The 26784-nt window shown below is 44.0% G+C and overlaps 2 protein-coding genes across 6 annotated transcripts in view; one reads left to right on the top strand and one right to left on the bottom strand.

Annotated features, from left to right (window-relative positions):
* The window catches only part of KCND3 (potassium voltage-gated channel subfamily D member 3), a 127843-nt gene extending 116339 nt beyond the window's left edge, over positions 1 to 11504 (top strand). For 3 of the 5 annotated variants that reach the window (XM_074925342.1, XM_074925341.1, XM_074925343.1), the window contains exons 6-8: positions 2008 to 2064; positions 2976 to 3223; positions 5184 to 11504. In XM_074925342.1, the coding sequence (XP_074781443.1) occupies positions 2008 to 2064; positions 2976 to 3223; positions 5184 to 5388 (510 nt within the window). In that variant the 3' untranslated portion in view covers positions 5389 to 11504. The remainder of the gene's footprint in view (positions 1 to 2007; positions 2065 to 2975; positions 3224 to 5183) is intronic. The other 2 variants (XR_012635067.1, XM_074925344.1) reach the window with 2 other exon arrangements.
* A 1897-nt stretch (positions 11505 to 13401) lies between these two features.
* Positions 13402 to 19234, bottom strand: DDX20 (DEAD-box helicase 20). The gene is made up of 11 exons (XM_074925338.1): positions 19039 to 19234; positions 18858 to 18952; positions 18469 to 18637; positions 18068 to 18182; positions 17844 to 17986; positions 17313 to 17451; positions 16905 to 16963; positions 16136 to 16218; positions 15591 to 15696; positions 15403 to 15504; positions 13402 to 14715 (listed from the first exon to the last, which is right to left on the bottom strand). Exons 1-11 carry the CDS (start codon positions 19232 to 19234, stop codon positions 13613 to 13615), a joined length of 2310 nt encoding a protein of 769 aa, XP_074781439.1. The 3' UTR covers positions 13402 to 13612.
* Positions 19235 to 26784: the final 7550 nt, after the last annotated feature.

Below are 26784 nucleotides of genomic sequence, written 5' to 3'. Positions count from 1 at the left end.
CTGTAACGTGACTCTTCTGTTTGCATCATGAAAGTTGTTGGGAGTGAGAATTTTATTTTTCATTATGAAGTATTTCTGTATGCAGAAGCCTCTTGGAACATTTCAGGTATTTATTTGATACATATGTTTTACTTTCAGGTTTACATAAAAGGTTCTGCAGTAAAGGAACACATTATCTATACCATGATTCATTCTAGAAAGAATGAAGAGAGGTTAACACTTGAAATATTCATGCCTTTTTCTATCTGCATCCATCATCAAATGTACTTTTGATTTCTGACTTGCAAGAGCTTTCTTTTAGATAAATCACCTTCACTTCCATAGTTTGGCTTATGCTGGAGTAACACCCCTTAGGCTTCAGCGATACACTGGAAGAAGATGACTGGTTAATTACAGTAACCCGCTGAGTACAGCTGGTTTATCACAACCAGCTATAAAGGTCACCATTCCAAGGACAGTGAACTGATTCTTCCTGTATCAATGACTATTGAATTTGTTTTACAAGACTCATCTTGCGTTTATTTCTAGCGATTTTGGATGTTACATAACAAGCAGGTATTTCACAATCTGACTCTTCAGTTTAGAATTTTATGCTTAAAACTTTCAGTACTATGACCCAGATTTCACAAGAATACTTTCATTTGAAAACTTTAACAAATAGGCTGATGCAAGCAAAAGCTGACAACCCTGTCTCCAGGGTCTGCCCTGGTAAGGCCCTGACTTTGGAAAGGCTTACAGAAGTTCTGACCTCTGCACAGGGCGGGTGGGCATCTCGGGGAGCTGGGCGAGTCGCTCCATGACTAATGAGCTGGTTACGGTGCTGGAAGGAACACGGCCCAGGCACATCCTAATTTGTGGATGCATTAGCCTACCGCGCTAACAAAGCTAGACTGCCTCCAGCACGCAAGGCTACCACTGTCTCAGAGGTTGAAAGTGTTCCCAACTTTGCTTTTTTTTCAGCAAAGAACGGCAATAATGGCGATACTTTGAATTCCGATTAAAACCTAGAGGCAGAATTTGCACGATACTTCATGTGGTTTTCCCCACATTTTTCAGCCTGTTATTACCATGATGTTGCATCAAATCACATAGCAAGTTTGGATTCTGGTCTGAAATTATCAATCAAAAGAGTTCAATCGGCTTGTGTGGAAATTCTATGGTTCACATAATCTATTAAAATACTATGCAACACTTCTCCCCAAAATTTAAGTTGCAGTAAAAGAATTTTTGCACACTGAAGAGTCATTTTGTGACCAAGTTGCAGGAATGGAATGAGGAATGTACCATGGCTGCAAACTTGTTTCAATGGGCAATTCACCTTTCCTTACACTAGGCAGAAGGACTCTAAAAGTACATTATTTATTGTCCTGGTATCTGTGGCGTCACTAGCATAGAGCCTTACAACTGAATGGTTGTGAATGGCTCACAAATCCCGTGTGTCAGATGACAAAGTGACCCTACAGTACTTCTAGCTGCCATAACAGAGGTTACTTTGTCGTATTTACACAACAGAGGGAGTTTGTTCAAACAAAAGGAGAGTTTTTTCTGCCCGTTCTAACTCCCAGACTGAGTACGGACATTCACAAGCCATGTTTTCTCCAAATCCTGAGTGCATCGAATCCAGTCCTTCAGTCCAAACCTTCCTTCCATGTTTTCAGCGTATGATGAAAACCCACATCCATTGGCGACCCAATGGCAATACAATCCCACTCCATTACTTGCGAATCAGCATCTGAAACTTTCCTTTCCCTTGCCTTCAACTCTCAAAGGATCAAAGCAGTAAAGTTTCCCAGAACGTAACATTAAAAAGCTTAAGTGTGAGAAGGAAGGAACAAGGGGATCTGATTCAGGCAAGGTTTGGTAAAGAGAAGGTCCTGTTGCCCATTCAAACTTGAGCGAGCCAGCTGGAATGCTGAGGCAATAGATGCAATGCTGGGACTAATCTTCTGAATGCCAGAATGGACAATCAATTGTGTTTTTATCTTTTGTTGGCATGTTGTCCCGTAGGGATTGTCCTATCTTGTGGATGATCCCCTGTTATCTGTACGAACTTCCACCATCAAGGTATTTCCTTTTTAATTCAATGTTTTCTCTATGGTCTGTGACATGTCTGGAGAGTGTTTGCTTCCTTTCTCGTTCCTGGTCTTGTCCTTGGGAGTTTGTGCACGTGGCTTTTTGGCTATCCAGTGCTCTTGTTTCCTGTGAGAGTTGTTAGTTGTTCCAATGAAAACCGATGGCTGCCTTCACCATAGCTGCTTTTGTTTCCCATCCTTCCTGATGCTGACAGGGACTGGATAAAGTATGTTCACTAGAACTACTTGGGTGTTCATACACACATATAAGAGTTTCTTTCTTTCAGGATTTCTCGTTCCTTAGCACAAAAACTCTTTACAGATTCCGCTTTTATAATTTCCTTCCCCTATTGGCTTCCCTGCCATGAATTGCAGGTATGCTTTGAACCCAACTGCCAACACAAGCAGCATCTTGCAATTAAGCTATACGTCAACACGGTCATTCAAATAAAACACAATGCTGCCCCCAGGCACAAGGGAAAAGGAGCATGAATCTCCTCTTGGGTGTCATAATCATGTGGCACTGCAGACTTTTTGAAGCCACTTTTGGAATCCAGACACAAAAATGAAAGGGATTTCCAACACAATATATTAAGCATCTCAGAGTACATCAGCAAGGCCGCATTGATAGACTATCACGCTTTTGTCACTGCAACAGCCTCTCTTATTCCCCTGCTGATGCAGGAGAGCAAAATGCTTGCAGTGAGCGAAAGGCTAGAGTCATTTCTTTTTAAGATCTGCCTAGTGGAAATATTTTCAGGCACAGAGGCAGAGAGCATCTTACCGAGACACGGGGCTGACACATCCCACCAACCTAGCAAAAGGTGCCGTTGAAAAGGAACTGCTGTTGGGCCAAAGCTGTCGCTCTCACCAGAGTAACGGCATTGTTTTCTCCCCTGCCAGAACCACGAGTTCATAGATGAGCAACTGTTCGAGCAGAACTGCATGGAGAGCTCAATGCAGAACTATCCTTCTTCTCGGAGCCCCTCCTTGTCGAGTCACCACGGCCTGACCACCTCCTGCTGTTCTCGCCGTAACAAGAAGACCACTCACCTTCCCAACTCCAGCGTGCCAGCCACGCGCCTGCGGAGCATGCAGGAGCTCAGCACCATCCACATCCAGTGCAGCGAGCAGCCCTCGCTTACAACAAGGTACAGTAAGTAGGCTCTCGCTGCTAACTACTGCATGCAGACCTCTGAAGAGCATTGGCCAACTGAGCGTTCTTGCCGGCCTGTTCTCCAGCCGGGGAGAGGGGTCTAGAGCTGGGACCATCTTTGTTTTCCTCCTGAGAACCCAAGGAAGGCAGCTCCTAGCTATTCCGGGAAGAACCAGGTCAAAGCTAGACCCTAGTGCAGCTCTTCTCTGGCCAGACTAGACACAGAAGAATGAATTCCAGCTGACACCTGCCCGTGAAGCGCTAGTCTAGTCACACGCGCAGGAGCCAGCTGTTCCCAGCTGTGGGCCACTCACCGCGGCTGGCACAGGACCCCCTCACAGCCCACCTCCCAGGTAGCCCGGTACTTCCAAGCCTTTACTGGGAGCAGGCAAAGACAATTGGCTAATCGGTGTCTGTCAGCCAGAGCTGTTAGAGCTGTATGCACTGCCAGGGTCCACCAGGGACACTCACTTCTCTGGTTTTCATTGTCCAGAAGTCGAAGTCGCAACTGTAAGCGTCAAGCATCAGTGCGAAACAAATAAGGGGGAATTTCACCATGGTGTCTGAGCAGCTCTCACCTAAAAAGCCATTACTGACACAGGTGAAGAAGGGTCTCTTAAGAGAAAATTTTGGAATCTGCATTTACACGTAACTGCCTGAAAAAATAATTTCTTCACCATATCTTTCTGCAAATAATAAATTACTTTCTAAATCCCCCTCAGCCCATTAGGCTTCTTGTGCACTGAGCTGTTTTTGAACTTGCCGTTCTTCTTCTCCCCCCCTCCTATCAAAGGGATCTCTAAACTGAAGCAAAGCTGCCTTTAGGGCAGCAAGCGATTACTTTGTGCCAGGGAGAAGTCAGAAGGGCATTTCAGAGAATTAATTATGAATGAATAAGTACAAAATAAGTCTCTAGCTCTTGCACTTTCAAGATGACAATAGTTTAACAGTAATTCAGGGGCATGTCAACTATTCTGCCTGTTCCAGAGTGCTAAATCAGATGCCAGTGATACTTTAAATGTCAACACTGTTCATTATTTCACTTGCTTACCAAACTGTGTAAGAATGGAGAGAGAAGGGAAAAAAAAAAAAAAAAAAAAAAGCTTTGAACTTGTTTTTCATGTGGAATGCAACTAACTGGGTGTACTGGTTACTACTGGCAGAACCACCCAGTCCCTAAGACTGCCCCACTCTCAGCTTGTGACTGAGGCAACCGGGGAGCAGAATGGGTTCTGCCGTGTTCTTGGGATGCTTGAGCGATCAAGAAACATCCTCTTGGTGAGTCACTCTGAGATAACACCAGCAAGAGCTTTCCAACTGGGAGCTTTCCATTTTAAAAAGGACAGGCCTTGTGTTTAAAATGAACATGTTGGGCTGGTAATAGCAGACTCCTGTAGCTGTGCAGATGCACAGAAATCAACCTATCATTTTCCCTCTGTAATTAATTATAGGATGCAATTGATGCAGATCTAATAAGAATGCTCCCAGCTGCCAGATCCTTGAAACTACTGCAGAGAGATGAAAGAATAGAAAAGATCAAGGGACAGTGAATTTAAAAGAGGCATTTGAAATGCACGGAAGACAACATCTTTCTCAAAGAACTACCTGTGCTCTGAAAAGATGCAGTACACAGGACACTATATTTGATGTCCTCTTAATTAAACTAGAATTATGCAAGAATGAAATGGTAACATAGAAGGATTTGCCCTGTGAAAAGCTGTATCCTAACCAGGGGGAATATTAAAAAAAGCTTAGCTGGGTAGAAATAAATGATGCCTTGCAGGAACTGGGGGGACCATTTAAGTGGAGTCTTCTGAATATTTCCGTGCCCTTAGTTCAGAGGAACAAGATACCTCTTAAGAACAACTACCATTCCCATCCTTTCTACTGTCTGGTTTTAAAAAAAAAAAAAAAACAAAAAAAAAAAAAAGCCAAAACTAAAATTTGTTTTCTAGTCGTTCCAGTCTCAACATGAAATCAGATGATGGGCTGAGACCGAACTGCAAAACCGCCCAGATAACGACAGCCATCATCAGCATCCCCACGCCGCCGGCACTCACGCCAGAAGGCGAGAGTCGGCCCCCGCCCAGCAGCCCCGGCCACTCCACGAACATTTCCACCACCACCACAAGCAACATAGTCAAGGTCTCTGCCTTGTAAGACGTCTCATGCGCAGAAGGAGGCTGGAAGACCAGTGCCCCTCTCCCTCCACACCTCCATGTTCCTTTCTTGCTGCAAATTGTGCCTGGATGGACCAACCTGACATTTTGTCATCAAATTAGCAACGGAGACCTAACGAGGCAGCTTTCTTCAGACTCGCATTCATGCTGTGGACTGAGGAAGGATTAGGAAAGGGACGAAGAGGCTGGTTAAAGGAAAAACCTGCACAGAGAGCGTGATGTGCCATGGTACAGGGGAAAAAAAAAAAAAAAAATCACCTGTGGAGGCTGGAGGGAAAGAATCATCATGGCAACAAGAGAGTCAATAAAGAAAACGAATACAACACTGTGTATCGCAGCACCTTTTTAAAGGTTTTTAATGGATAATATTTATTCATGAGGAAATGACTGAAAAGGTGAAAAACAATGGATTTTGTGAATTTTTTTTCTTCATGGAGCAGAACCTTTAAACCAACCAAAATTTAACATTTTTTTTTTCTTTTATAGGAAAAGATTTAGACAAAGAAGCCACCTGTCACAGAAATCTATTTCCATTCCTCTGTGTGTGTGCGTGCGAGTGTGCAGCAGAGCCACATCAGAGCAACACAATTACAACACCCAGAGCATGTTTCCATGATTGGGTGCACAGTAGGAAAACACAAGCATGTGTCAGCACATACATGTGCACACGCACACACACACAACTATCTCACCCTGGATGGCATTCTTTATTTAGACAATTTTGTATCCGCCTTTTAAGTCAATACAGTGCAATTGCAAACAGTGTGTTTGTCTGCTAATTATTGTCTGTGAAAACATATTTGTGGAAAATGAAACAAAAAAAAAAGGCTTTAGTAGAGTTTTAGTCCCACATGGGTATCTGCTTTCTATTTTTGTTATCACTTACTTGTAAGAGTGTGACTAGACTACCAGTTCTGTATTTTTAAAAAGGAAAAAAAAAAAAAAAGGTAGGATTCTTTTTTAATACTGTACACACAAATGGCAAAGAATGAGAAAGCACTGAACTCAACTGCATCAAGCGTTCACAAGTCTAACAGAGGTTTCGTGTAATGTATGCCCATGCTTTTTAATTTTTGTTTTCTATGTATAAATTTCTTTGCTAGCACTGGACATACAACCCATTGTAAATAGTAGCCAAATAATGTCTGGATCTATACTTGATAATAATTAACCCCAGAGCCAAATATCTTGCATGGACAGAGAGGTATTTGGCTTTTTCAGAGTCTTAGGGCTCCAGTTGTCTCATCAACGGCTTCTGGGTTGCACTGATTTTGGGGGCAGACTAGGTTAGCAACTTTAGTTCTCCAGTCCCAGCACAGGATCTATGGCATGCACCCGCTGAGAAGGGGGAGTGGTGCTGGAGTTTGGAAAACATTTGATAAAGTGTGGTACAGACAGCATTTTCTTTTTGCAGTTCTACGCTTAGTTTGTGAGAAGTCACGCGCCTCTACTCAACCAAAAACTGAAGTAACACTGTGTGGTACTGCCGAGGAGCTGATACTTCTTACTAAGCTGTGGGCAGGCCTAGCACCTCTGAGACCTTTCTACGAAAGATTGATTGTAAGGAAATAGGTGGTCCTGAAACATAACTGATTTTTTCACCCCCTAAGAGGAGACGCTTTTTTTTTTTTTTTTTTTCCATTCTGCCTTTCTCCAGTCCACTTTTTGTAACAGGTGTGATCCATGAAGGGCAGAGTGAGGAACAACGTCACTTGTCATACACCGTCCGGCTCATTACTGTGGTCATGCACAGACGCCTCATCGAGGCCCTACGCACGCCCATGAACGGCGACGCGCCGGCCCCCCGACAGCTGGGAGATAATAAGGAAACGTGTCCTGTTTCTGAACAGTGATTTTACCAACGTCAGAGTTACAAGAACCACTCAAAGCGTGTTTGAGGCTGATTCAGCAAAGGGATGACCTTTTTAACATCTGTCATAATCTATCCTGATGTGATATTTAGATACACATATACATGCACACACCTATAGATACCGACCATACATGTACAGATAGATATAGGCCTACATGCTGACCTACCCAGAGGGGCTAGCAAGCGGCTTTGGTAGCACCCCTAAGCTACGAGTCTCTAGAGTGGACTCCGAGAGCTGATGCATTAACTCAATACCCTCCTTAGCAGCCTACAACATTCTAGGAACGTTAGGGCTACGGCTGAGCCTTCAGTAGCTGCACCAGCTTACAGTCATTTATTCCAGTGCTGTAGCGTGTTACCCAAAACTATGTTTAGTCCTGTTTTAAACGATTAAAACGCTCTGCCTCTGCTGCTTCCTGTAGGAGGTTATACTGCAGTTAATCCTTATTTTTTCTTGATGTTTTAATTTGATCTTTCCTTTAATTTTGTTATTCGTTATCATCAGCTCCCCATCTGAGCACCCTCCGCCCCCCCTAGACCAGAGGCCTTGCTCTCCACCACTTACCACCTTGCAACTCCACTGACACTGGCACAGAGCGAGGGTTAACTGCTGCTGTGCTGCCAAGGCACGCTCTGGACGATTACAGAGTCAGGGACTCAACATGGATTCTCAGTGCTGCCTTTCTTATTCCTGATTTACTGTGGAGTAGTAAACAAGCCACTTCATCTCTCTGCACCCAGTTCTTTATCTGTAAATAGCAATCACGGCAGCCCTTGTCTAAAGCACTACTGGTGCATTTAATTGCTATCAATCAAAATGCTTTTTGAAAAATTAAAAAAAAAAAAAAAATCAACATTTTTAAGAGGAAAAAAATATCAAGTCAGGAGGAAAGCCAGTCCTCGGGGTTTCTGGCTGGCTGCTTGTGCTCAGATTGTCAAGGCAGCCATGGCCTTCGTTCTCTTCCACAGAAGAGGAACCATTGTTATCCCTGCTCAGAAATACGTGGCTTGCCTCTTCTACCATTAACTTGGCAGGTGCTGCCCCACGCAGTCAGTACCTCGGCACAGACTTTCAGAGGATAAAGACAGACAAAATTAAGGAAGTCTGAGCCTAGAGGAACAGAGCTAAAAATATTTTTAATGGAGGCATTAGCTCCTTTTATACAGCGATTTGAAGCAGACTGAGTAATGCTTCCGAAAGCACTTGAAAATCCGCTGGTACAAAACCTCCCTGGATTGCCCAACACAGCTACATCCTCATTATGAGAGAGAGCACTGTGCACTCCCTGCAACAGCAAAGCCAAGAACCTGTCGCACGGTAGCGGCGCTCGGTAGGGCACGACACAGCGCCCGGCCGCTGAGACGCAGGGAAGAAGGGGGAGCATTTGCACAGGGTATGGGAGCCGCACTACAGCCGCTGCTTCCTACCACAAAGGGAGGCGATTCGCTTTACTAAACCTCAAGGCTCTTTATAATCTTTAAATAGCAACTTATAAACCACTGCTGAAAATTCCTCGGCCAGAACTTCAAGTGAAGGATTTGGGCCACGCTCTCCAGCGGTCCCCAGTACTGCCCTGTCTTACCAGCATCCCTCTCCCAGGACCAGACACACACACACACTGACACGGACACAAAAACCAGCACGTATCCCTGCAATCCTGGTCACTCCTGATGCACGTGGAAGGGGCTTCTCCAAGTGTGGGCCACCTCCAGGAGGAGAAGCATCCAGAACCATAGGTAGGTTCTAGTCCTGATACCTTTCCGAAAGGCAGGTGGTACAAAACAGCCAGATTAGCAAGACTGCTCAACAACACGTCAATAGTACGTTGGCAGTTCATTTCAAAAGCCTTCCCTCTCCCCCTACTTCCTTACGACTTTTTACAGTTTTAGAAAAGTTCGTTTAAGAGAGATAAAAATGGATTGTTTGTACAAAAAGCAAGGGAAAGGGGATTATTTTTTCAGTCTTTCACAAAGCAATACTAAAAATATCAAAGGAGCAACACTTTTTCCAAGCATTTTGTTTCCTTTCCAAAGCCTTTTCTGAAGGAAAAATATTTTCACAGACTTTCAGCATACTCTAGTAATAGATTTACTCTCTTCTCACCTGGTATCGGGCTGCTAATAGAAGAAATCACACCCAATCGGCAAAGAATGATGAGAAATGCCTTTCGCTTCTAGTCTTTGACTTCTACCTGCTCCTAAAATCCACCTTTTACTTTTATTTTCCTTAAAAATCTTAAGGATACTGATAAAGAAGAGGCCACAGACAACATATCTCGGTACATAAAAATTAAATAATTTAAAATGTAATCCCTCTTCTGCTAGCACAAGATCCTTCACTGCAATACACTGCATCGCTTTCTCTAGATTAGATTTTAAATTCTCCAAGGAAAGGACTCCCACCGCTTCCCTGGAGACCTTAAGCCAGACTAACAGATCTCAGTATCAAGGATTTTTCCCCTGCTGTTCAGCCATAATTCTTTCCTTATTTTTTTGTCTCTTGCTGCCATTATACTCCCTCGCACCATGTTATTCTCCTTTCCACATCGTAAGTTAGCTGCCTGCGAGCATAAGAAGAATATAAAACTTTCTACAGCAAATTCTTATCCCAGAGACTATTTCTGTCTGTCAAATAATTATCATTGTTAAATGTGAACTGGGGAAAATGTAATCTAAGGAATACATACATGGCCTTAGTGGAGAATAAAGTTAATAGGCGATTCAAAATACATCCTTCTTTACAGTTGTCCAGAAATACTCAATTTGAATCAATGCTACATGTTTAACCTGAAACAGCTGATAACATACTTGCTACTGCCAAGCAGCATTTATCATTCTAGTTTAGACAGCTTAAGGTGTGCGTATGAAAATCAGACTAATGCCAGCTAAAGAAAGCAATGTTTCTTCAAATATTTTGCTCTTTTAAGTAAAGAGGTCGTAAACATGTTGTATCTTACATGTATTATAAAGCAAATTCACTAAATTAAAAATCACGTTTAATTTATGGGTTGCAACATCCCTTGGATCTTGTAATATTTTTTTCTATGGCAGACCATGGCAGAGTTACAAAGTCAGCATTCACGGATGGCTTGAGAATATCAGCAGCTTTGAACTGAAGACTTTATTCTGCTTTTAAAGTTAGGTCAATAACATACCTTTTCCACATAATTTACCAAATATATCTTGGGGTTTTTTTAAAAAAAAAAAAATCACTTATTTTTCTCCAACACTAAGCAACAGCACTAGGTATGACTTCAGAGCTCAAGTTTTCAGGCTTCACATTTAATGATGCCACAAGCACTCTACATAACGGTTTTCTCTTTCCAAAACTTTACGAGCGACAGCAGGCAGCGTGCACGCTGATCGGAGCTAGGAGACTTGGCATCAGGAACCTGTGTTCTACTCCTGATTGTCTTGATGAATCACTGAGTGACCTCAAAAAAGTCATTTCACCTCTCTTTCTGCAAATGATACAAGCTGTATAGATTTGAATACCTCCTCTTTCAATAAGTGAAACTCAATTCACAAACACCTACAAAACACCATAGAGAATTCTGGAGAAAGCGTGCCAGAGGAGTACTGCTACTTACGTTCGAGGATGCCAAAACCGTGCCAGAAAAATTTCAGGTGGAACAGTCAAAAGACCAGGTGACAAAGAGCTTGTGAAAATTCCTTCCCAAGTTTTGTTCTCAGTCAGTAGTCCGTTACTTTGTGTGTATATGTGTGCACGTGTTTCTTTTTATTTTGGTTTAAACTAGTGCTAGCCACAGAGGTTACGCAGCTGTCCGCGTGAGAAGTTAACAACCGTACCGAATGCTCTTCTCTGTTCTGTTGCAACTACGACTGGGAGCTCCCACTGGCTCCCCGGACCAATGAAGTATCTTACGAAATGCGTGTGATGGTATATTTTTGATAAATCAGTAAGGCATTCCAATGCAATGGTGTTTTCTTTAGAAGTTTTATGTTATGAGAAGCTCTCAACCTTATTATTTTCTATTTTCGTACTATAAATGGGCTTTGCTTACAAACATCAGAGGACAGATACAAAATGTACTGTATACAACTGCAGGTAGCTTCATTTGAGAACAACTTTCTAGAAGAACCAAGTTTCCTGTTGTCTTATTTTGGAATTGTAGTGCATATGTTGAAACTTGTATATCATTTACAGTATTGAGTCTTGTGCCACTGCTGTACCTGATGTATCCAATCTGGATTAAACAGAGTATGTGCCACAAATACCAAGATGATGCTGTAGATTTCTTCTCAAAAAATTCTGGGAGGTTCTTTTGGAGTACTTTGGGTGTTGGCCTAAGCCACTCGAGTTGCATTTCAATACTAATAACTCTTACTTAAGCAACCATTAATGAAAACAGCAGAACGTCCGAGGTGCTACAGGAGAGCAATAATGCAGATAACTAAGTGCATCACCTACAGTATCTTCCCTTTGAACATTACGAATTGCCACAAAATTCATCTTGGAAACAAAATTATATTATCGTGGCCTTTTCGAACTATGCAGACAAATCCTAGGCAAACACCATCCCTGGGGTAATTTGTGACACAAGGGGAATAAGGCAGGAAAAATAAAAGTATAGAAAGGAAAACACGAGACAGTTATATTTTAAAAAGCACATCTTATGCCTTTCTTTTAAAAGGCACTCTCATCCTGGCAATTCTGTTTGGGTCAAAACCTTGCATTCCATAGTGCAGGTAGGGTCTGCTTGTATCGGCTACAATACACGTAGAGCTGATCTCCTCTTAACCGCATCAGAAAGTGTCACTTAGAGGCGTTATTTAAAATTTTCAAGGTTCTTTAAGCAGAAATTAAAATTACGTGTTAGGTGACCTCTAACACCCACCGAGTCGGAGTGGAACAGAACAGCTCACAGACCATTTTCTCTTGCAGTGAAGGCCAACACCCACCAGGGGCCAGCACTGCCCCAGCCGCAGGAAAACCCAACCCAGGGCAGCGTCCTCGCTTGCCAGTCTCGGGCGAAATTTTTGGGCCACTCGTGAGCTAAATCAATCCTGCAATCCTCCCGCACCGTGAAGAGAGTCCGAGTTGCGTGGTATAAAGTTTAGACCCAACCTTTTTTGCGGAGCGGTGGAAGCGCTGCCAGGGACACCACAGGATTTGCACAGGTAATTTTGCAAGAACATTAGGAACACTGAGGTAGCAAGTGATTTATATAGGCTGAGAGAAAATATACTGAGTTTTTCAAAATTAATTTGAAACTTGCTGAAGGTGAGCAATCAAACATCCCTGAAGACATCCATTTCACCAAATGAATGGAGCTGCTCTCCTTGGAAGTGTGGTTCATAGTAGGCAGGAAGCAGAGCCTCTATGAAGAAAATTCCAGCCTTACTCTGCTCAAGAGAAAAAACCAAAACAAACCACCAACCAACAGACTACATCTGCTCGGGTGAGCTTTGAGAAACCAAAGAAACTAGTGAAGAAATTTCTCTCTGTGGTCCCACATACACAAAAGTTAGAGGATGAAGCTTCAAAACCAGCAGAGAGTCACCCCAGGGTCAGAACCCTAAGCCAGCCGGTACTGCCATCTTTTCCTGCTTCAGGACTGCTACGTGCAGAGCTGTGCAAGCCAAACAGGAAATACCAATTAGTTTTAGTACTAATAAGTAATTTCATTTCTAATTAAAGCTTTCCTGTAAGTGTGGCAAGTCTGATATTGCTGCACCCAGAGGGACAGACCAGTTATGATTGCTGCACATTTTCTACATAATTAAACCATTCTCTGCCGCACAGTTTGCCATACACCTAGCTCTAGAACTGTTATTTATACAATGTTAATTAACTGGATTTAAATTAGCAATACAGGCATCAAGATGCAGGTTTCACTCCGCCACTTAACAGGTATATATAATCAGTGCCTGGTGTATTAGAGAATTACAGAAGATGGAATGATCTCCAACTATAAACAGGCTAGGGAATGTTACGGTGAATTCATCTTCACCCAGAAGTCATGTGGAAGGCACAAGTCAAGCAAATAAAACTGAGGCTGGTTTGTATTCTCTCCTTACTGAGATTTCTTATGTAAGTGGCTGCCTTTTATCTTCCTTTGTTTATTTTGGATTGTAAAGATTGCAACTGAACATCCCGCCGTTTCATTTCCTTTTATTAAAAACTTGTAACACCATCACCAGAAGGCATGTAAAACATTTACCTAGACACAACTGCTTAGGAAAGACAACATTTGCCTTCAGTCTTCAACAACGCCCGTTTGTGTTTGTCAGCGTCCCTGCAGGGCAGCGGTTGTTTGCACAGGTGACACCCGCCCCGGCACAGCCCCCTCGCAGCAGGGTCACCGCCTCAGTCTCCACTTTTGAGCAGCTCCTGCAGGTAGACGGCGTTGACGCGATAGGCGCTCACCCAGCTCAGCTCCCGGCAGCTCCTCCTGTACTGGGACGCTGCAGCGTAGTAGTTCTGCCACACCCGATAGTAAGATTTCCAGTAGTTTTTGTAACTCCAAGCCTCACACGGAGCACCATCACCCCAAGAGCTGCAGGAACTGTTGTCTTCAGTGTTTCTCGTGGAAGGACTAGGGAACTGATGGCAATGGCTTTTCTTTTGTTTAGCATTTTGTTTCAGAATTTTCTTTTTCATTTGATTTTGCTTTGGGACTTGTGGCCGTCCCTGAGGTTTCTCTGGTGTAGGACAGAAGCCTGCATGACCCTGACGTGCTGTGGGAACAGCATTCGTCTGTGTAACACAAAATGCTTCAGAGCAGGAGACGTTTTCTCTGCTATTGGTGGAAGAAGTCCTGGAACTGCACGAACCATCAGTGTCACCAGACCCAACACCGTTTGCTACTGGCTCTGTGTTACGTCTCACCTCTTCCCACTCTACACCACCATTCCTGGGGAGCTCACGTTGTTTTCCTGGGCCTGAATAGCTTCTTAAAATTTCGACCTCTCTCTCCAACCCTTCTTTAATGAAACACTCATAATCTTCCACAAACTCTGAGAAGCTCCAGGGATTGTTCAGTTGGTTTTTGAAAGAAGACAAGCATGGAATTTTGGGAAGATTTTTTTTTAAGGCCTCCTCATCTGGAGCCTGAGAGTTATGTTGTCCATCCATCCTGGAGACAGTTTTGACTTGACTCCTCTGTTCTGTGTGGCAGCTGGAAGCTTGAGAGTTTCTACTACTTTTTGCTGTACTGGCAGAATCTATGCACTTTTTTATCTGCTTTTGCTTCAGAGTCTTTTTTGGCCTTTCTACAGAAGAATTACGAACTGGAAGATTAGAAAGAGGCTGAGGTACCTCTGAAAAACTATTTTGGACAGGCTGTAGTACTGGTTCCTCTGGTCTAAGACCCACAGTGTCAGAATTCACTGAAGCACCTCTATGCATAACAGGTTTGACTTCTACCTCCCCATCTTCTAACTGATCCATCATTCCAGGAGGGATAGGCTCTGCACAAAAGGGAAACAAGCAGGCACTCAATTAAGTGCATCCTTCCCTCTAGACCTCAAATGAGCACCAAAGCAAAGCTCTGAAAAATCGCAGACGAGATGCTAAGACAAAGCAAGCTAGGGCTACAAACCGACCCCTTCAATTCTTGGAAGAGCTCAAACAGCCAGAACATTTTCTTCACAGAATGCCTGACAAAGTTGATCAAGACAAACAGCACTGGACTATTTGTCACCTACTTATCAGATCCTACTTAACCAGATAAAAAGTTAGAACTTACACAAGAAAGCAAATGCTTTGTTTCTAGCAGAACAGCTTCTGGCAAAGCAAGGATAGCCAATCTTCTGCTGCTTCAAGTATTCCTTCCTTCTCCTACTACATCTTACAGCCTGAGAAAGGCTGAATACAAGATTTCTGGAAATCCAAGCAGTTGTGTAGTTGCTCAAGCAAGAGCTGGATGCAGAGTTCCTCTCCTATCCCTAGGCATGCACTACGTTCATTTTCTATTGCTTCACACAACCGCGGCAGTGACACGAGTAGTTGTTAGCAGAGAGTATGAAAAGCCTGTACCAAAATTAACGCAACTTCAGCAGAGAAGATACATGTCATTTCCCTGGGCACTTGTCTGAAGCTCTGAATAAGTCAACTACCAACAAAATAAGCAGTTGCATTTACAGGACAGAGCATACCTGGTAGAGGAAGAAGCTGAAGGTTACACTTCTGAGCAATTTTCCTCATCACGTTTTCCTCCTCTCCGCGGCAGCAGTATGTCACAGATAAACCTAAAGTTCCTGTGACACACAACAGAAGCTGTAATTACCCAGCTAGAGCCAGTGAAGCCAGTGCAAGCTCAAGAAACCCACGTGACTGTTCTTACCAAAGCGCCCAGCTCTGCCAATACGATGCATGTACGTCTCCCAGTCAACAGGCACATCCAGGTTGATAACCAGATTCACTTTTTCAGCATCGATTCCACGAGATGTCTTGAGAAAGTGACGAGAGAACGGGATAGATAACTGAATATGCTGCACAGATCTTTAAACAAATACAATACGTTGAGGAGGAGAGTGCCTCAAACAGAACTGCTGCTCTCTTTGAAGTTGTTTGCGGTTACTATTGTGAGTGTACTGCACTAGAGAAACAAACTATTCCCTCCCATAGCTCCTATCCGAAGGAAACGACTCCGATCCTCTACAATGCCTGTAAGCTTCCACAAAGCAACAGACATATTAAGAACTATTTTTGAACCAGATGAGGAATAGGGGACAATGTCTATGTTTCACAGCGAAAATAAGTCTCTGTCAGTGCTCAGGTCACACGCATTATCGGTACCTTTACGTTCTACTCAATTCCAAGTCAGATCTAATACTCTGAAGTAACTTTATGTGCAATACTCATGTTTGCTATAAAATACTAACTCACCAAGTCTGTGGAGATCAGAACTCTACAGTGGAATTGCTTCAATTTAGCCATAGCGTCAAGTCGCTGATTTTGATTCATGCCACCTAGAAAGACATAAATCAGAAACAGATTACACTTGTCAGTTTTATGCCACTCAAATTCCATGAAAACACTTTGTAAAACTGTAGATGAGATCAGAGACAAGGCTGAGAGAAACCTCCTCAAAGATCAGTTCCAAATGAGTAAACAAGGAACAAACAAAGACTAGAAAATAAGGAAATCCCTTACAAAAATAATTATTTTGCTTGCTTTTAAAAAGAAACCAATTATGTAAATACTTAACCCACTTGAACAACACTGATTTTAAACAAATTTTACTTAAACACATAAGCCATGGAAGACACTGTTGAAGTAAAAATTCAAGGTTTCTAATAAACATTCGAAAAAGCTGATGGCTGGCACCTACTGCAGCTAGAAATAGAGATTTTAATTCAACATCTGCACTCCAAAGAAAGGCTGCTTCAACCTGAAAACATTAAGTAAACTTCCTCCTTACAAATAAGCCAATGCACTGATCTGGATATTCACAGAAATGACTCTCAAACTAATCTGAAAACAGGAAACAATGTAAAAACTAGTAGTTAAGTCCTAAAGACCTATGAAGATTCAAATGCTATTCTTTGTTATTTAACCAGAGGGCACACAAACCAAGGTTTAAGATTAGTTTTCCTATTTTAGGTCACATTTATGCATAACTTCAACAGAATCAGAAAGTTTTGAATGGACTTACCTGAAATGCACTCAGCAGGAAAGCCTCTGGATGTTAGTATTTCAGCTAGATGTTGAGCCCTGACAGAACATACACAATGAAAAATGTAAATAAAACAACAGACCTTCACAACGGGCTATTCTACAGTCCAGAACTGCCACTCTCCTCTTTATGTCTACAACACAGAGATGGAAAAGGACAACAGGACAGCAGGTCCCACTGTACTCTGAACAGTGCATGAGGTACCTTCACGCTAAAGCATTCCTTTACTTTCAGTATCTCACACTGCATTCCTCAGGCTGTATTTCTGATCTGAAATTTGCATACTGCTTTGAGACCTCTCAGAAGTTCTATATAAGTTTATCCAAGACAGGACATAACTACTGCTTTTGAACTTGCTTTTTACAGATTTTATTTCAAATTTATTACCTGCTATGCAAATTTGAGAAGACTAAGGCTTGATTAAATGGAATCTTGCTGAACAACTCCTGTAGGTGATGGGTTTTTTCCTCAAATGTTTTATGCGGAAGCGGATGGGAATTCACAATTTTGTAATACTGCTTCAACCCTGAGCATGAAACAGAAAAAAAAAAATCTGTTAGATTAAGGGTTTCCAGAAAGACAGGCACAGTGCTATGCTGATATCAACACGTGTCACTGCAGCTAAAACAAAGACTTTAAATTTAAACAAGCACACACGCCTGCCAAATCAGAACATACAGAAAACGTTTTTCTTAAAAGGTTAAAATATTTTTTGATCCAATAGAAAAAATAAAAAGCTCTATTCATCACTGATGTTTTAAATACATCAACACTGGGAATAAATACTTCATAAACTAACCAACTCACCTGTGAAGGGAAATTATGAAGAATCACGAGTTTTAAAGGTACATGTTTTGGTTTTAATATCGTCTTCTTAATCTATTGATATAATATCACTATAAAAGCACCTCTACTTACCAATGAGACTTGGATCAGTAGGGTTCAACCTCACAAACGTCGGGTCTCTCATGTACCTGGTCAAAGCATTAGCTAGTGATTCGGGATAAGTAGCTGAAACAGCAAGCATCTGTTTATTGGCTGGTAGCGAAGAGTAAATCCAACTGTGAGACAAAGAAACAGGAATGAGTAACAAAAATGTATCTAATGTACTGATAAATGCCCAAGATAAATGTTTTTCTTACTTGATTTGTTCCTGAAAGCTGCCTTCTTCTAGAAGCTTGTCTGCTTCATCAAGAATGAAAAGCCGAATACTGGCCGTATTCAAGTAATCCAACTCTATGAGTTGTTTTATTCGACCTACATATGAGAAAAAAGTAAAAGGAACTTCAAAAATATTAATTAAAAGGTTCTGATGACCAATTCTGTAATTTTTAAAAAAAATGAATAGGCCTTAAAAAAAGCCATGTTTGGAATAATCTCTTATTAACAATACCTGGTCTAAATGTCTCTGGCACTGGCCTTTGAGACTATCCCCTATTACTAAAAACAAACAAACAAAAAATCATCCCACATTTTAAAAGCGCCAATTATTGTACTGTGAAGTATCACACGGTATCTGAAGCACAACGAAGCTCATCCATACCTGGGGAACCAACTGCTATGTGGCACTTCTTTAGTCTGACTTTGTCTTGACTCAAAGGCGTCCCTCCAATGAAGACGTGGCACTCCAAACCTTCCATTTTTATTCCAATAGTTGTGATCACAGCATGGATCTGCACAGCAATCTCTCGTGTAGGAGCCAAGATCAGAATCTGTAAGGGCCAAGGATTAAATTTGAAAGCTGCAGAGCAGTCCCAAAGATTAAAGCCCAGCATCGAATCGTGATGATTTCAAACACTATGCCCCACAGGAAACAAAGTCGTTTTCCCATGAAAAAGAGCGCTTCCCCCTCACAAAGCCAACACACCCACCCCCGCGTTACGGTAAAGGCGGGCGGCCCGGGCGCTGCAGCAACCCGGGGCCGGGGCTCACCTGCGTGGCGGGGCTCTCCAGCAGCACCGCGTCCAGGGCGATGGTGGAGAACACGCAGGTTTTGCCCGTGCCAGACTTGGCCTGCACGATGAGATCTGTAAAAAGCGGCCGCAGAGGTCAGCAGAGGCCGCGGGGTGCCCCCGGCCCCGCGCCCGGCCCCGCGCCCGGCCCGCCCGCTCACCCAGGCCGCAGCGCCCCAACGGGATGGCCTTCAGCTGCACCGGGGACGGCCTGCGGAACCCAGCCGCCTCCAGCCCCGCCAGCACCGGCGCCGACAGCAGCAGCGACCCGAAGTCGGCGGGGCCGCCCGGCACCAGCACGTCGCGGGTGCGGAACCGGCCCTCGGCCGCCGCCGGCGCCTCCGCGGGCGCCGCCATTTTGAGGGGGAGGGAAGCGGCGCCGCACGAGACGCGCCTTTAGCCCGCGCCGCGCACGCGCACGGGGCGCTCCCCGCGCTGCCGCCCATTGGCTGCCGCGGCCGCCCGTCTGCGGGGGGCGGGGCAGCGGCGGCCGCCTCAGCCCGGCGCCGCCGTTGGGGCCCGTTCCGCGGGCGGGAGCGGGGCCGTCCCGCAGGAGTGCCGGTGCCGGGGCAGTGACCCCCGCGGCCTGTCTCCACAGACCCGTCCCGCAGGAGTGCCGGTGCCGGGGCAGTGGCCCCCGCGGCCTGTCTCCACAGAAGCGGTTAATGATGTTTATGGAACAAGAGCCCTTTAGGTGGAGGCAGATGAACCTCTGCAGCTAACGGGCCCTTCCCGCCGCTGGGGGTCAGTTCTCTGATGTCTTCACAATTCAGAAGGGTTGTGGGAAGCTGTATTTAATCAGACCTTTGTTATGACCAGGTGTCTTCGTCTCCCAGATTTATCCAGAGATAATTCCTCATGTTGGAGACTCGTTTCCCCCTCACAGAACGCTTGTGGCTCGCTGTCCTGCCACCTCTGCTCCGGGGCACAGCGCTCGCCCCTTCCACCTGGCCTGTCCCGGCTTGGTAGAGGGACAGTTTACTTACATCTTTTTCTTTTTTTATGACTTTATGTCATTTTGTGTTCCTGCACAAAATTCATATGTCCCTGGGTATTTGTTTTATGAACAGCACAAACACCACACAGGACAAAACCTCGTGAGTGGAAGTGAAACGGTGAGGGCCGGAGACCGTGCCACAGGCTCCACGAGCAAGAGCTTTCACTAGAGCGTAAATCCGCGGAGAAGAGCCGGGCCCAAGGCGAGGCCGAGCGTGAGGAGCCCGGGGTGCTGCGGGCGCCCGGCCAGCAGCGGGAGGAGGACGGGGGGGAACAGGCAGAAGAGAGGAATGAGCCGAGGGAAAGAGAAGGTCGTAGGAGGAAGGGAAGGGTCAGCAAAGGAATGATGGAGAAGGCTGCAAAAGAGGATGAGGAGAACAAAAAGAGGATGAGGAGGACAAAACGGATCGTGCTGGCAAAACAGCGTCAACAAGTTTGCTGACGGTCAGTGCCCAAAGTAGCTGCATCTCTGTTTGTTTGGAGAGAAAGCAGTCGCCACTAATCTCTCAGCTGTCCTGCTGTAATGAAATGGAGCGGACGTTTTGTTCTGACCCCTCTAGTTTCTCCCTCCTTCCACCATCCTGGTGATAGAAATGAGTTTCTCATTAAACACTCTGTGTCTGGGGTACAGCTGTACTGCACACAGAAACAAGATTTAAAAGCCGGGGTGCTACGGGAAATTAATAGCATAGCATTCTCTTCAGCAAAGGCCAAATGTGTTAATCTGTTGTATGTGCATTACTTACTACCCCCTGTAGACCACTTCTTTTAAATCGTGGGTGGTTTTATGCATATCAGCTTTTATTGTCATAGCAGTTCAGAGGCTCTGGAACACGCAGCTTCTATCATTGCAATGGGATCTGAAAAATCTCAACAGTGGCTTCTACTGTACGAGCACATACACTGTGTCATTATTCTTACATTGCCAGGCAGCCTAAATGAATTTTAATGGCTTTGGTGTACCACAGGCTTTGTCACGCCTTTGAAATTCCTCGTGTTTATATTCCTGATGGGGGAGAAAAGGTCTGTCAAATTCCATTCGGTTGTTATTTTTTAATACTATATTTTCATAAGAATATCTGAGTACCAACTAAGAGTGGGGCCCCCAGGACAAAGAAGAGCAGCTTCAGCTCGGAGAGTTTACCTCTACCAAGGCAGGACAGACCAGATGGTAGGGGCGAGTGCCCCAGAGCAGAGGTAACAGGATAGCAACCTACAAGCATTCTGTTAGTTCCAATTATTTTTTAATTTTTAAGTGGATATTCTCATTGGCCTCAGGGGAAACGAGTCTCCAACATGAGAGAATTATCTCTGGATAAATCTGGGAAAGGAGACGGACAAAGACACCTGGACATAACAAATGTTTGATTAAATACAGCCTCTCATAACCCTTTTAAATTGATGTGATTTGAACAGACAACGGAGAGCAGTCAGAAGTGACTGTTCCCATGGGGGAAGGGCAGAGAAGAGGTGATAAAACAGCCCAAAACTGGGCAATGAACTGCTCCCCCTCTCTATTTTTCTCTCCTATTTCTTTTCTCCCCTGAGGTTGCATGCATGCTGCAATACAAGGAAGGGGATTTGGAGACAGACATTATTCTCTGTGGTGAGTGATTAATGAGACATTCAGACACGTCACCTTAATTCAAACAGGTGCTGCTGTTTGTAGGTATGTATTTAATTTTCCATCAGATGCTGGGGGGACGGATTCCAAACCACCTCAACACCTTCGACACCACAACTGGCAGATTCGTTGTCCCCCTCCCTTTGGTTCTGGCCATTACTGATGGGGCTGTGTCAGATTTAGGTCAAGCTCCCGCAGCTGTATCTGTTGATCTAATGAGGTTTTGTTTCTCCCTTAACCCTTATTCCTGTAGAAGACCTTCTGCTAACTTTGCTTTAAACTCTCTGCATGTTGCGTACTCCGCCACGAGTCCGTTTATAAATAGCAATCGACCTTCAGGCCTCGTTTTACCTCATTGTCGACGTTCACACGTCAGCCCAGCCAAGAGGAATCTGCCGTTTTGCCATGACATTGCTTTGCTTTCGGTTGCTGTAAGATCCAGAGGAAGCATTCCTGCTCAAAGCACCCTTTGGAAATTTTGACAATTAATCTGAATACTCTAGAGGCAAAATAGGTCCTGGGAAAGGATTTAGGTTAGGAAAAAAAAGGTGGTTAAGACCTCCTTCGGAGCTGTAATACTAAAAACCCAACTGGTTTTTATGAAGGGATATAAAGTCTCTAGGTGGGGTCATAAACCAACCTCTGGGTTTTGGTATTTGCGAGAAAACTCTTGCTAGGGACAACGCTCGCTCCCATATCTACTGAGTGCATGTTTTATTCCCCCAAGACAGGGCTCACCACTTTTTTGTCCCTGTTATGAAGTGCACATTACATATTTGATTTGAATTCCTGCCAAGATTCATTTTCCTCTGAATCAGTGTATCAGCTTTGGATAAACGAGCTTAGAAGACACCCGTGGGGTACATGCTGCCGATACCCCAGTCAGGTTCTTGCTGTATCACACCATAAAGCACTTGTCTTCAAACTCCCAGCACCACGGCAACGGTCCGTGTCACACGTTCCGTGTGTAGTTTGCCTTGTGCCAAGGCCGTGCAAGGAAATGTCTTGAGCAGCACTGAGTACCAGTATTAGGTAGTCACCACAGATTTATCCATCTCCTCTTTCTGTGGAACTCACTCTTCATTCATGACAGTTGAATTCTCGTGGTAACTCTTGGGAAGACGGGGATAAACTGCTCACAGAGAATTTGTATTGGCTTCCAGAACTATTGGGTCGTGCATATCTTTTAAGAATACATTCATTATAGATTTGAACATGGCTACTGTAAACAAGCACCTGCCTTGTCTTATTCCTTCAGCTTCAAAGGATTAGTCTTTCATATCTGCCAAGACATGGAATTATTCAGAACAAATGTGGGTTTGCATAATATTTATAAAATATTTTTTAAGTGAGATAATCTCATCCTCCTCTCCCAGATGCGTTCAGATTAAGACAGTGAACTTTCTCCGTTCTCTGCAGCACGTGTGACTCACTCTTCAGTGTGGTATGTATTTGTGTTTACGCTGCCATGGAAACTCTATTTGTTCTCTGTACAGTAAAGCACATTACAGTGAAAGGGCCATTGATATTAACATAGACAGTGACTTCATATGCACCACCAAAAATTGACCCCAAGCACCCTGCACATTCATTTTCCCTTTGGAAAAAAAAAAAAAAAACCAAAAAAAAAACTGGATGGCAAGTTAGCAATGAGTAGCAAGTCTGGGGCAGCAGAATCTTCTTGGTTGCTTTAGTATCTGGCAAAGTCTGGGATTTTTTCCAGGATGCCTGGTGCATGGAGTAGTTATAAGTGATGATGATGTCTTACAGTGTCCTCATTTCAGTGTTCTTCTGTTGAATGGATTTGGTTCCCTGTCAGGCACGTCCTCCAGAAGGATGGAGAAGAGCTCCACAAATGTAGATGAAATCTAACGTATACCGCGGGGTCCCTGCAGATGCACAGACAGATGCAGCTACAGCTAAAAGGCAAGCAGGCTTCAGGGTAGCCGTCCAGAGCAGCAGTTTCAGGTATACCAGTGAGAAGTGCCAGCGCTTTGCTTCTGGTTTTTTCCTCCACATAAATATCAGCCCATTTTCATCTTAGATACAGCTTTATACCAAGGTTTGCTAAATTATTTCTCAGCCGCTATGAACAGGATCTAGGTCACCAAAATGCAGCCAGCCGAGATGTAATCCAATAGTTCTTTAACACAAGGCAGCACAGTGAATGCACAAGGATTTCCCTACCCTGGTGCTTATTCCTGACTCCCCAGTGCAAGCAGAGGAATGTCAGGAGCTGGAATTTGGCTGGAGCAGAGTTAAAGTTTTATTTTTGAGATAGGGGCATGTCAGGAACTTTAAAGGCCGCAAGTGCAGAGACTGCCTGCAACAAATTAGGCTTAATGGAAGAAATGGCCAAATTTTCAGGGCTAATTTATCTCTTTATGCACAAATATAAAACCGGAATTAAAGTTCTGACATTATATTCTTACCTATTTTGGCTGGACGTTCATGCCCCAGTGGATTTAAACAAAGATGGATGCAATTCAGGTCATGCTGCAGCTTAAGCGGGAAGAAATTCTGAAAGGTTTGCCTTCGGTATGCAAGAAAGTAAAAATGCAAGAAAATTCAGTGATAACCGTACTTGTTAGTTCAGCAAAGAACAGTCACGTGAAAGCCCTGAGAAACCAGATCAATGAACTGAAAGACAACAAATGAGATAAGCCTTCAGCTGTGAAGGGATGGATGTTTTCTCAAATGGGAAGGAATGAGGCAGTTCGTGTGAGTGGAATACACCACTCTGAAGGCGTATTCTATTTTTTGCCCAAGGATCTCAGTTGTTCATTTTATCCTGAAATACGCCATGTAGCTTTCTGCTTGAGGTGTTTTAGTCTCAGCTCTGTATTTTCTTGGGGACCTGATTTTCCACCGCACTGCACCATCTGCTCATGGTTTACACCACGGCAGAGTGGAAGGAGTGCAGGGCCTGGCATGAAGTGTCGATGCTGCTTTGAACCACTTGTCTACATGGAAGAGAAAAATGTTGCTTAGTAGGGAAATCCTACTCAAAAAACATTTCAGATTTTTCTCTTCTCTTGCAAGTTCCCAGGAGTTTGGAGCACATGAATATCCTGGTCTTTTCTTTGTTCTGTGCTGATGAACTCCTTTATCAGCCTCACAGGGCGTGAGCAGCCCCGGAGGCTGAAAAATGGATCAAAAAGATGACCTTAAACAGCAGCCAAAGAGAGACTAAAAACTCTCCCCAGTTCATCTGCCAGCAGATCACAGAGTTCAGCATCTTGCAAGTGTTACAGGAGCTTTCTGGAACACGGCATCTGCCAACTGCCATGTACATCTGCAGTTGGCCTCCTGAATGCTAGCCGTGCTGGAAAATAGAATATTGTTTAACTTAGACTTGAGGCTTCAAATAACCATATGGATCTTTTGTATCTTTTTTGTACTAGAATAGTCAAAGCACTGTGAGGAGCACCAGTTAAAACAAATTCAGGAATGATGTGATTTTTTTAAAAAAAAAAAAAAAAGGTATTGTAAAGAAACAGGGAGAGCATCCTGCGCCTGGGATAATCTCTAGTCTGATTTCATGCAGTTTTTCAAGATGCCAAAGCCACAGTGCTCCTCAGCAGTCTGCTTTGTCTAGACACGGTAACCCCAGGAGAGCAGAAGTCATTCCCTCCTGATGCCCACTCTTACTCTATTCTCTATTCCTTACCAAATGTAAAAGGATACCTAAAAATACTGCTGTTCAGAGCTGGCTTGGATAAATTAAGCTCACAGTCAGTTTTCAGCACAAACCAGCTGAACCTAGGCCCGGGTATGACAAATGTGAAGAGACAGTGCCATCGCGTTTTAGCTTTGGTCCCATGCCACAGGGAAGAAGTAGCATCCACATATTACTTGACAGAGCTGAGATAATACAATAAATTATAAAATCATGGTACCAGTAGCAGGAAAGAAAGAAAGGTCCTGAGCCACCCAGGCAACACAGAAACCTGGACTCTGCGACTGAGGCTCTTCTGGAACACGGATCCTTGTCTGGGGCACAGAAAGAGGAACGGGAAGTTGGGTCATTCCCTGTACTATTAATAATTGGCAGCGGCAGGCGTTTCAGCTTGTATTCTCCACATGGTACCATCTTTTTGATTTTTTTTTACCACTGACTGGCTGTTCAGACCTGCCATATGATACTTGATATGCTTGGGTAGGCTGGGGCCATACGTACCCCGACCCTGGGCCGTGGGGAACAACCAGCTGGCCAACAAACCCAGCCAGGTTTCAGGAAAAAAAAATGATAGCTGGGCTAGTTGGCTTGGACTTGAAGAAAGCCTCAAGACTGGCAGGTATCCCACTCACATCATTGCATTCCCAGTTGGAAGTGATTAACTTTTTGATAAGGTCATTTCTGTAACATGTCCATATGCTTACTGCCCCGCGTTCTGCAGATCCTTGAAGAGAGATGTAATTTTCATGCTTCCGTCATAGATAGGAAATGGAAACCCTGAAATGAGTAAAGACACAGGAAATTTTGAATAATAATAAGAGATGCATGAAGGATCAATAAATGGTAACTCGAGAGTGTTTCCTAAGCATACATGAAAGGGCAGATTGCACATTTCTTATTTAAATTGGGTTTTGACACAAAGGTCAGCTTTCAAAACCACCGAGGCTGATTTCTACAAACAAACAAACAAAATCCTGTCACCAACTATAAAAAATGTTTTCCTTCGGAAATAATGACCTGGAAAGACAAAGATCTTAGCCAGTCTGTCAATACTCAAATTTACGGGGAAAAGCAAGTAATTAGGTTCTTGATCTCAAAGTTGAAAACACGAAGTAGTATTTCTCATCCTACCAAGTTCTTTACCGTTGCAGAACGATTCGGACGAGCCTTGCTAACCCATTACAGGAGACTCGGAGTTTATCATCTAAACACATTTTGCGTTTGAGTTGAGAATAATACATATATATATATATATATATATGAGAAATGCCAAGAAATGAAACCCCTTTCAGATTCAATGTGTTCTAAAGTCTGATGACACAAAGTGCTGGTGTTTTGTCCTGGCTCATCTGCCCTTCCTGCGGTGACTGGCGCTGTCAGAGGGCGCTGATGTGAGGTGAGAAGCTCCTGCCCGCAGAGGAGCGCGTCGCTGGCACCCGCGACACCCTCAGGTTTTGGGGAGTCGCCAGTCGCTGCTGTGTGTGCGGGCTCCTGGCAGCCGAGCCCCGGGTTGTGGAACACAACCCGCTGTTCCGAGAGCAGAGCCCCGCGGGAACGGCGGCGCCTGCTCCCGCGGCTCCCGGCTGGCCCTGGCACGGGGCGTCGGGC

The sequence above is a fragment of the Athene noctua genome, chromosome 23, assembly GCF_965140245.1.
Source record: "Athene noctua chromosome 23, bAthNoc1.hap1.1, whole genome shotgun sequence".
NCBI lineage: Eukaryota > Metazoa > Chordata > Aves > Strigiformes > Strigidae > Athene > Athene noctua.
Note: the sequence above shows the minus strand (reverse complement) of the source record. Positions and strands in the feature narration are given on the sequence as shown.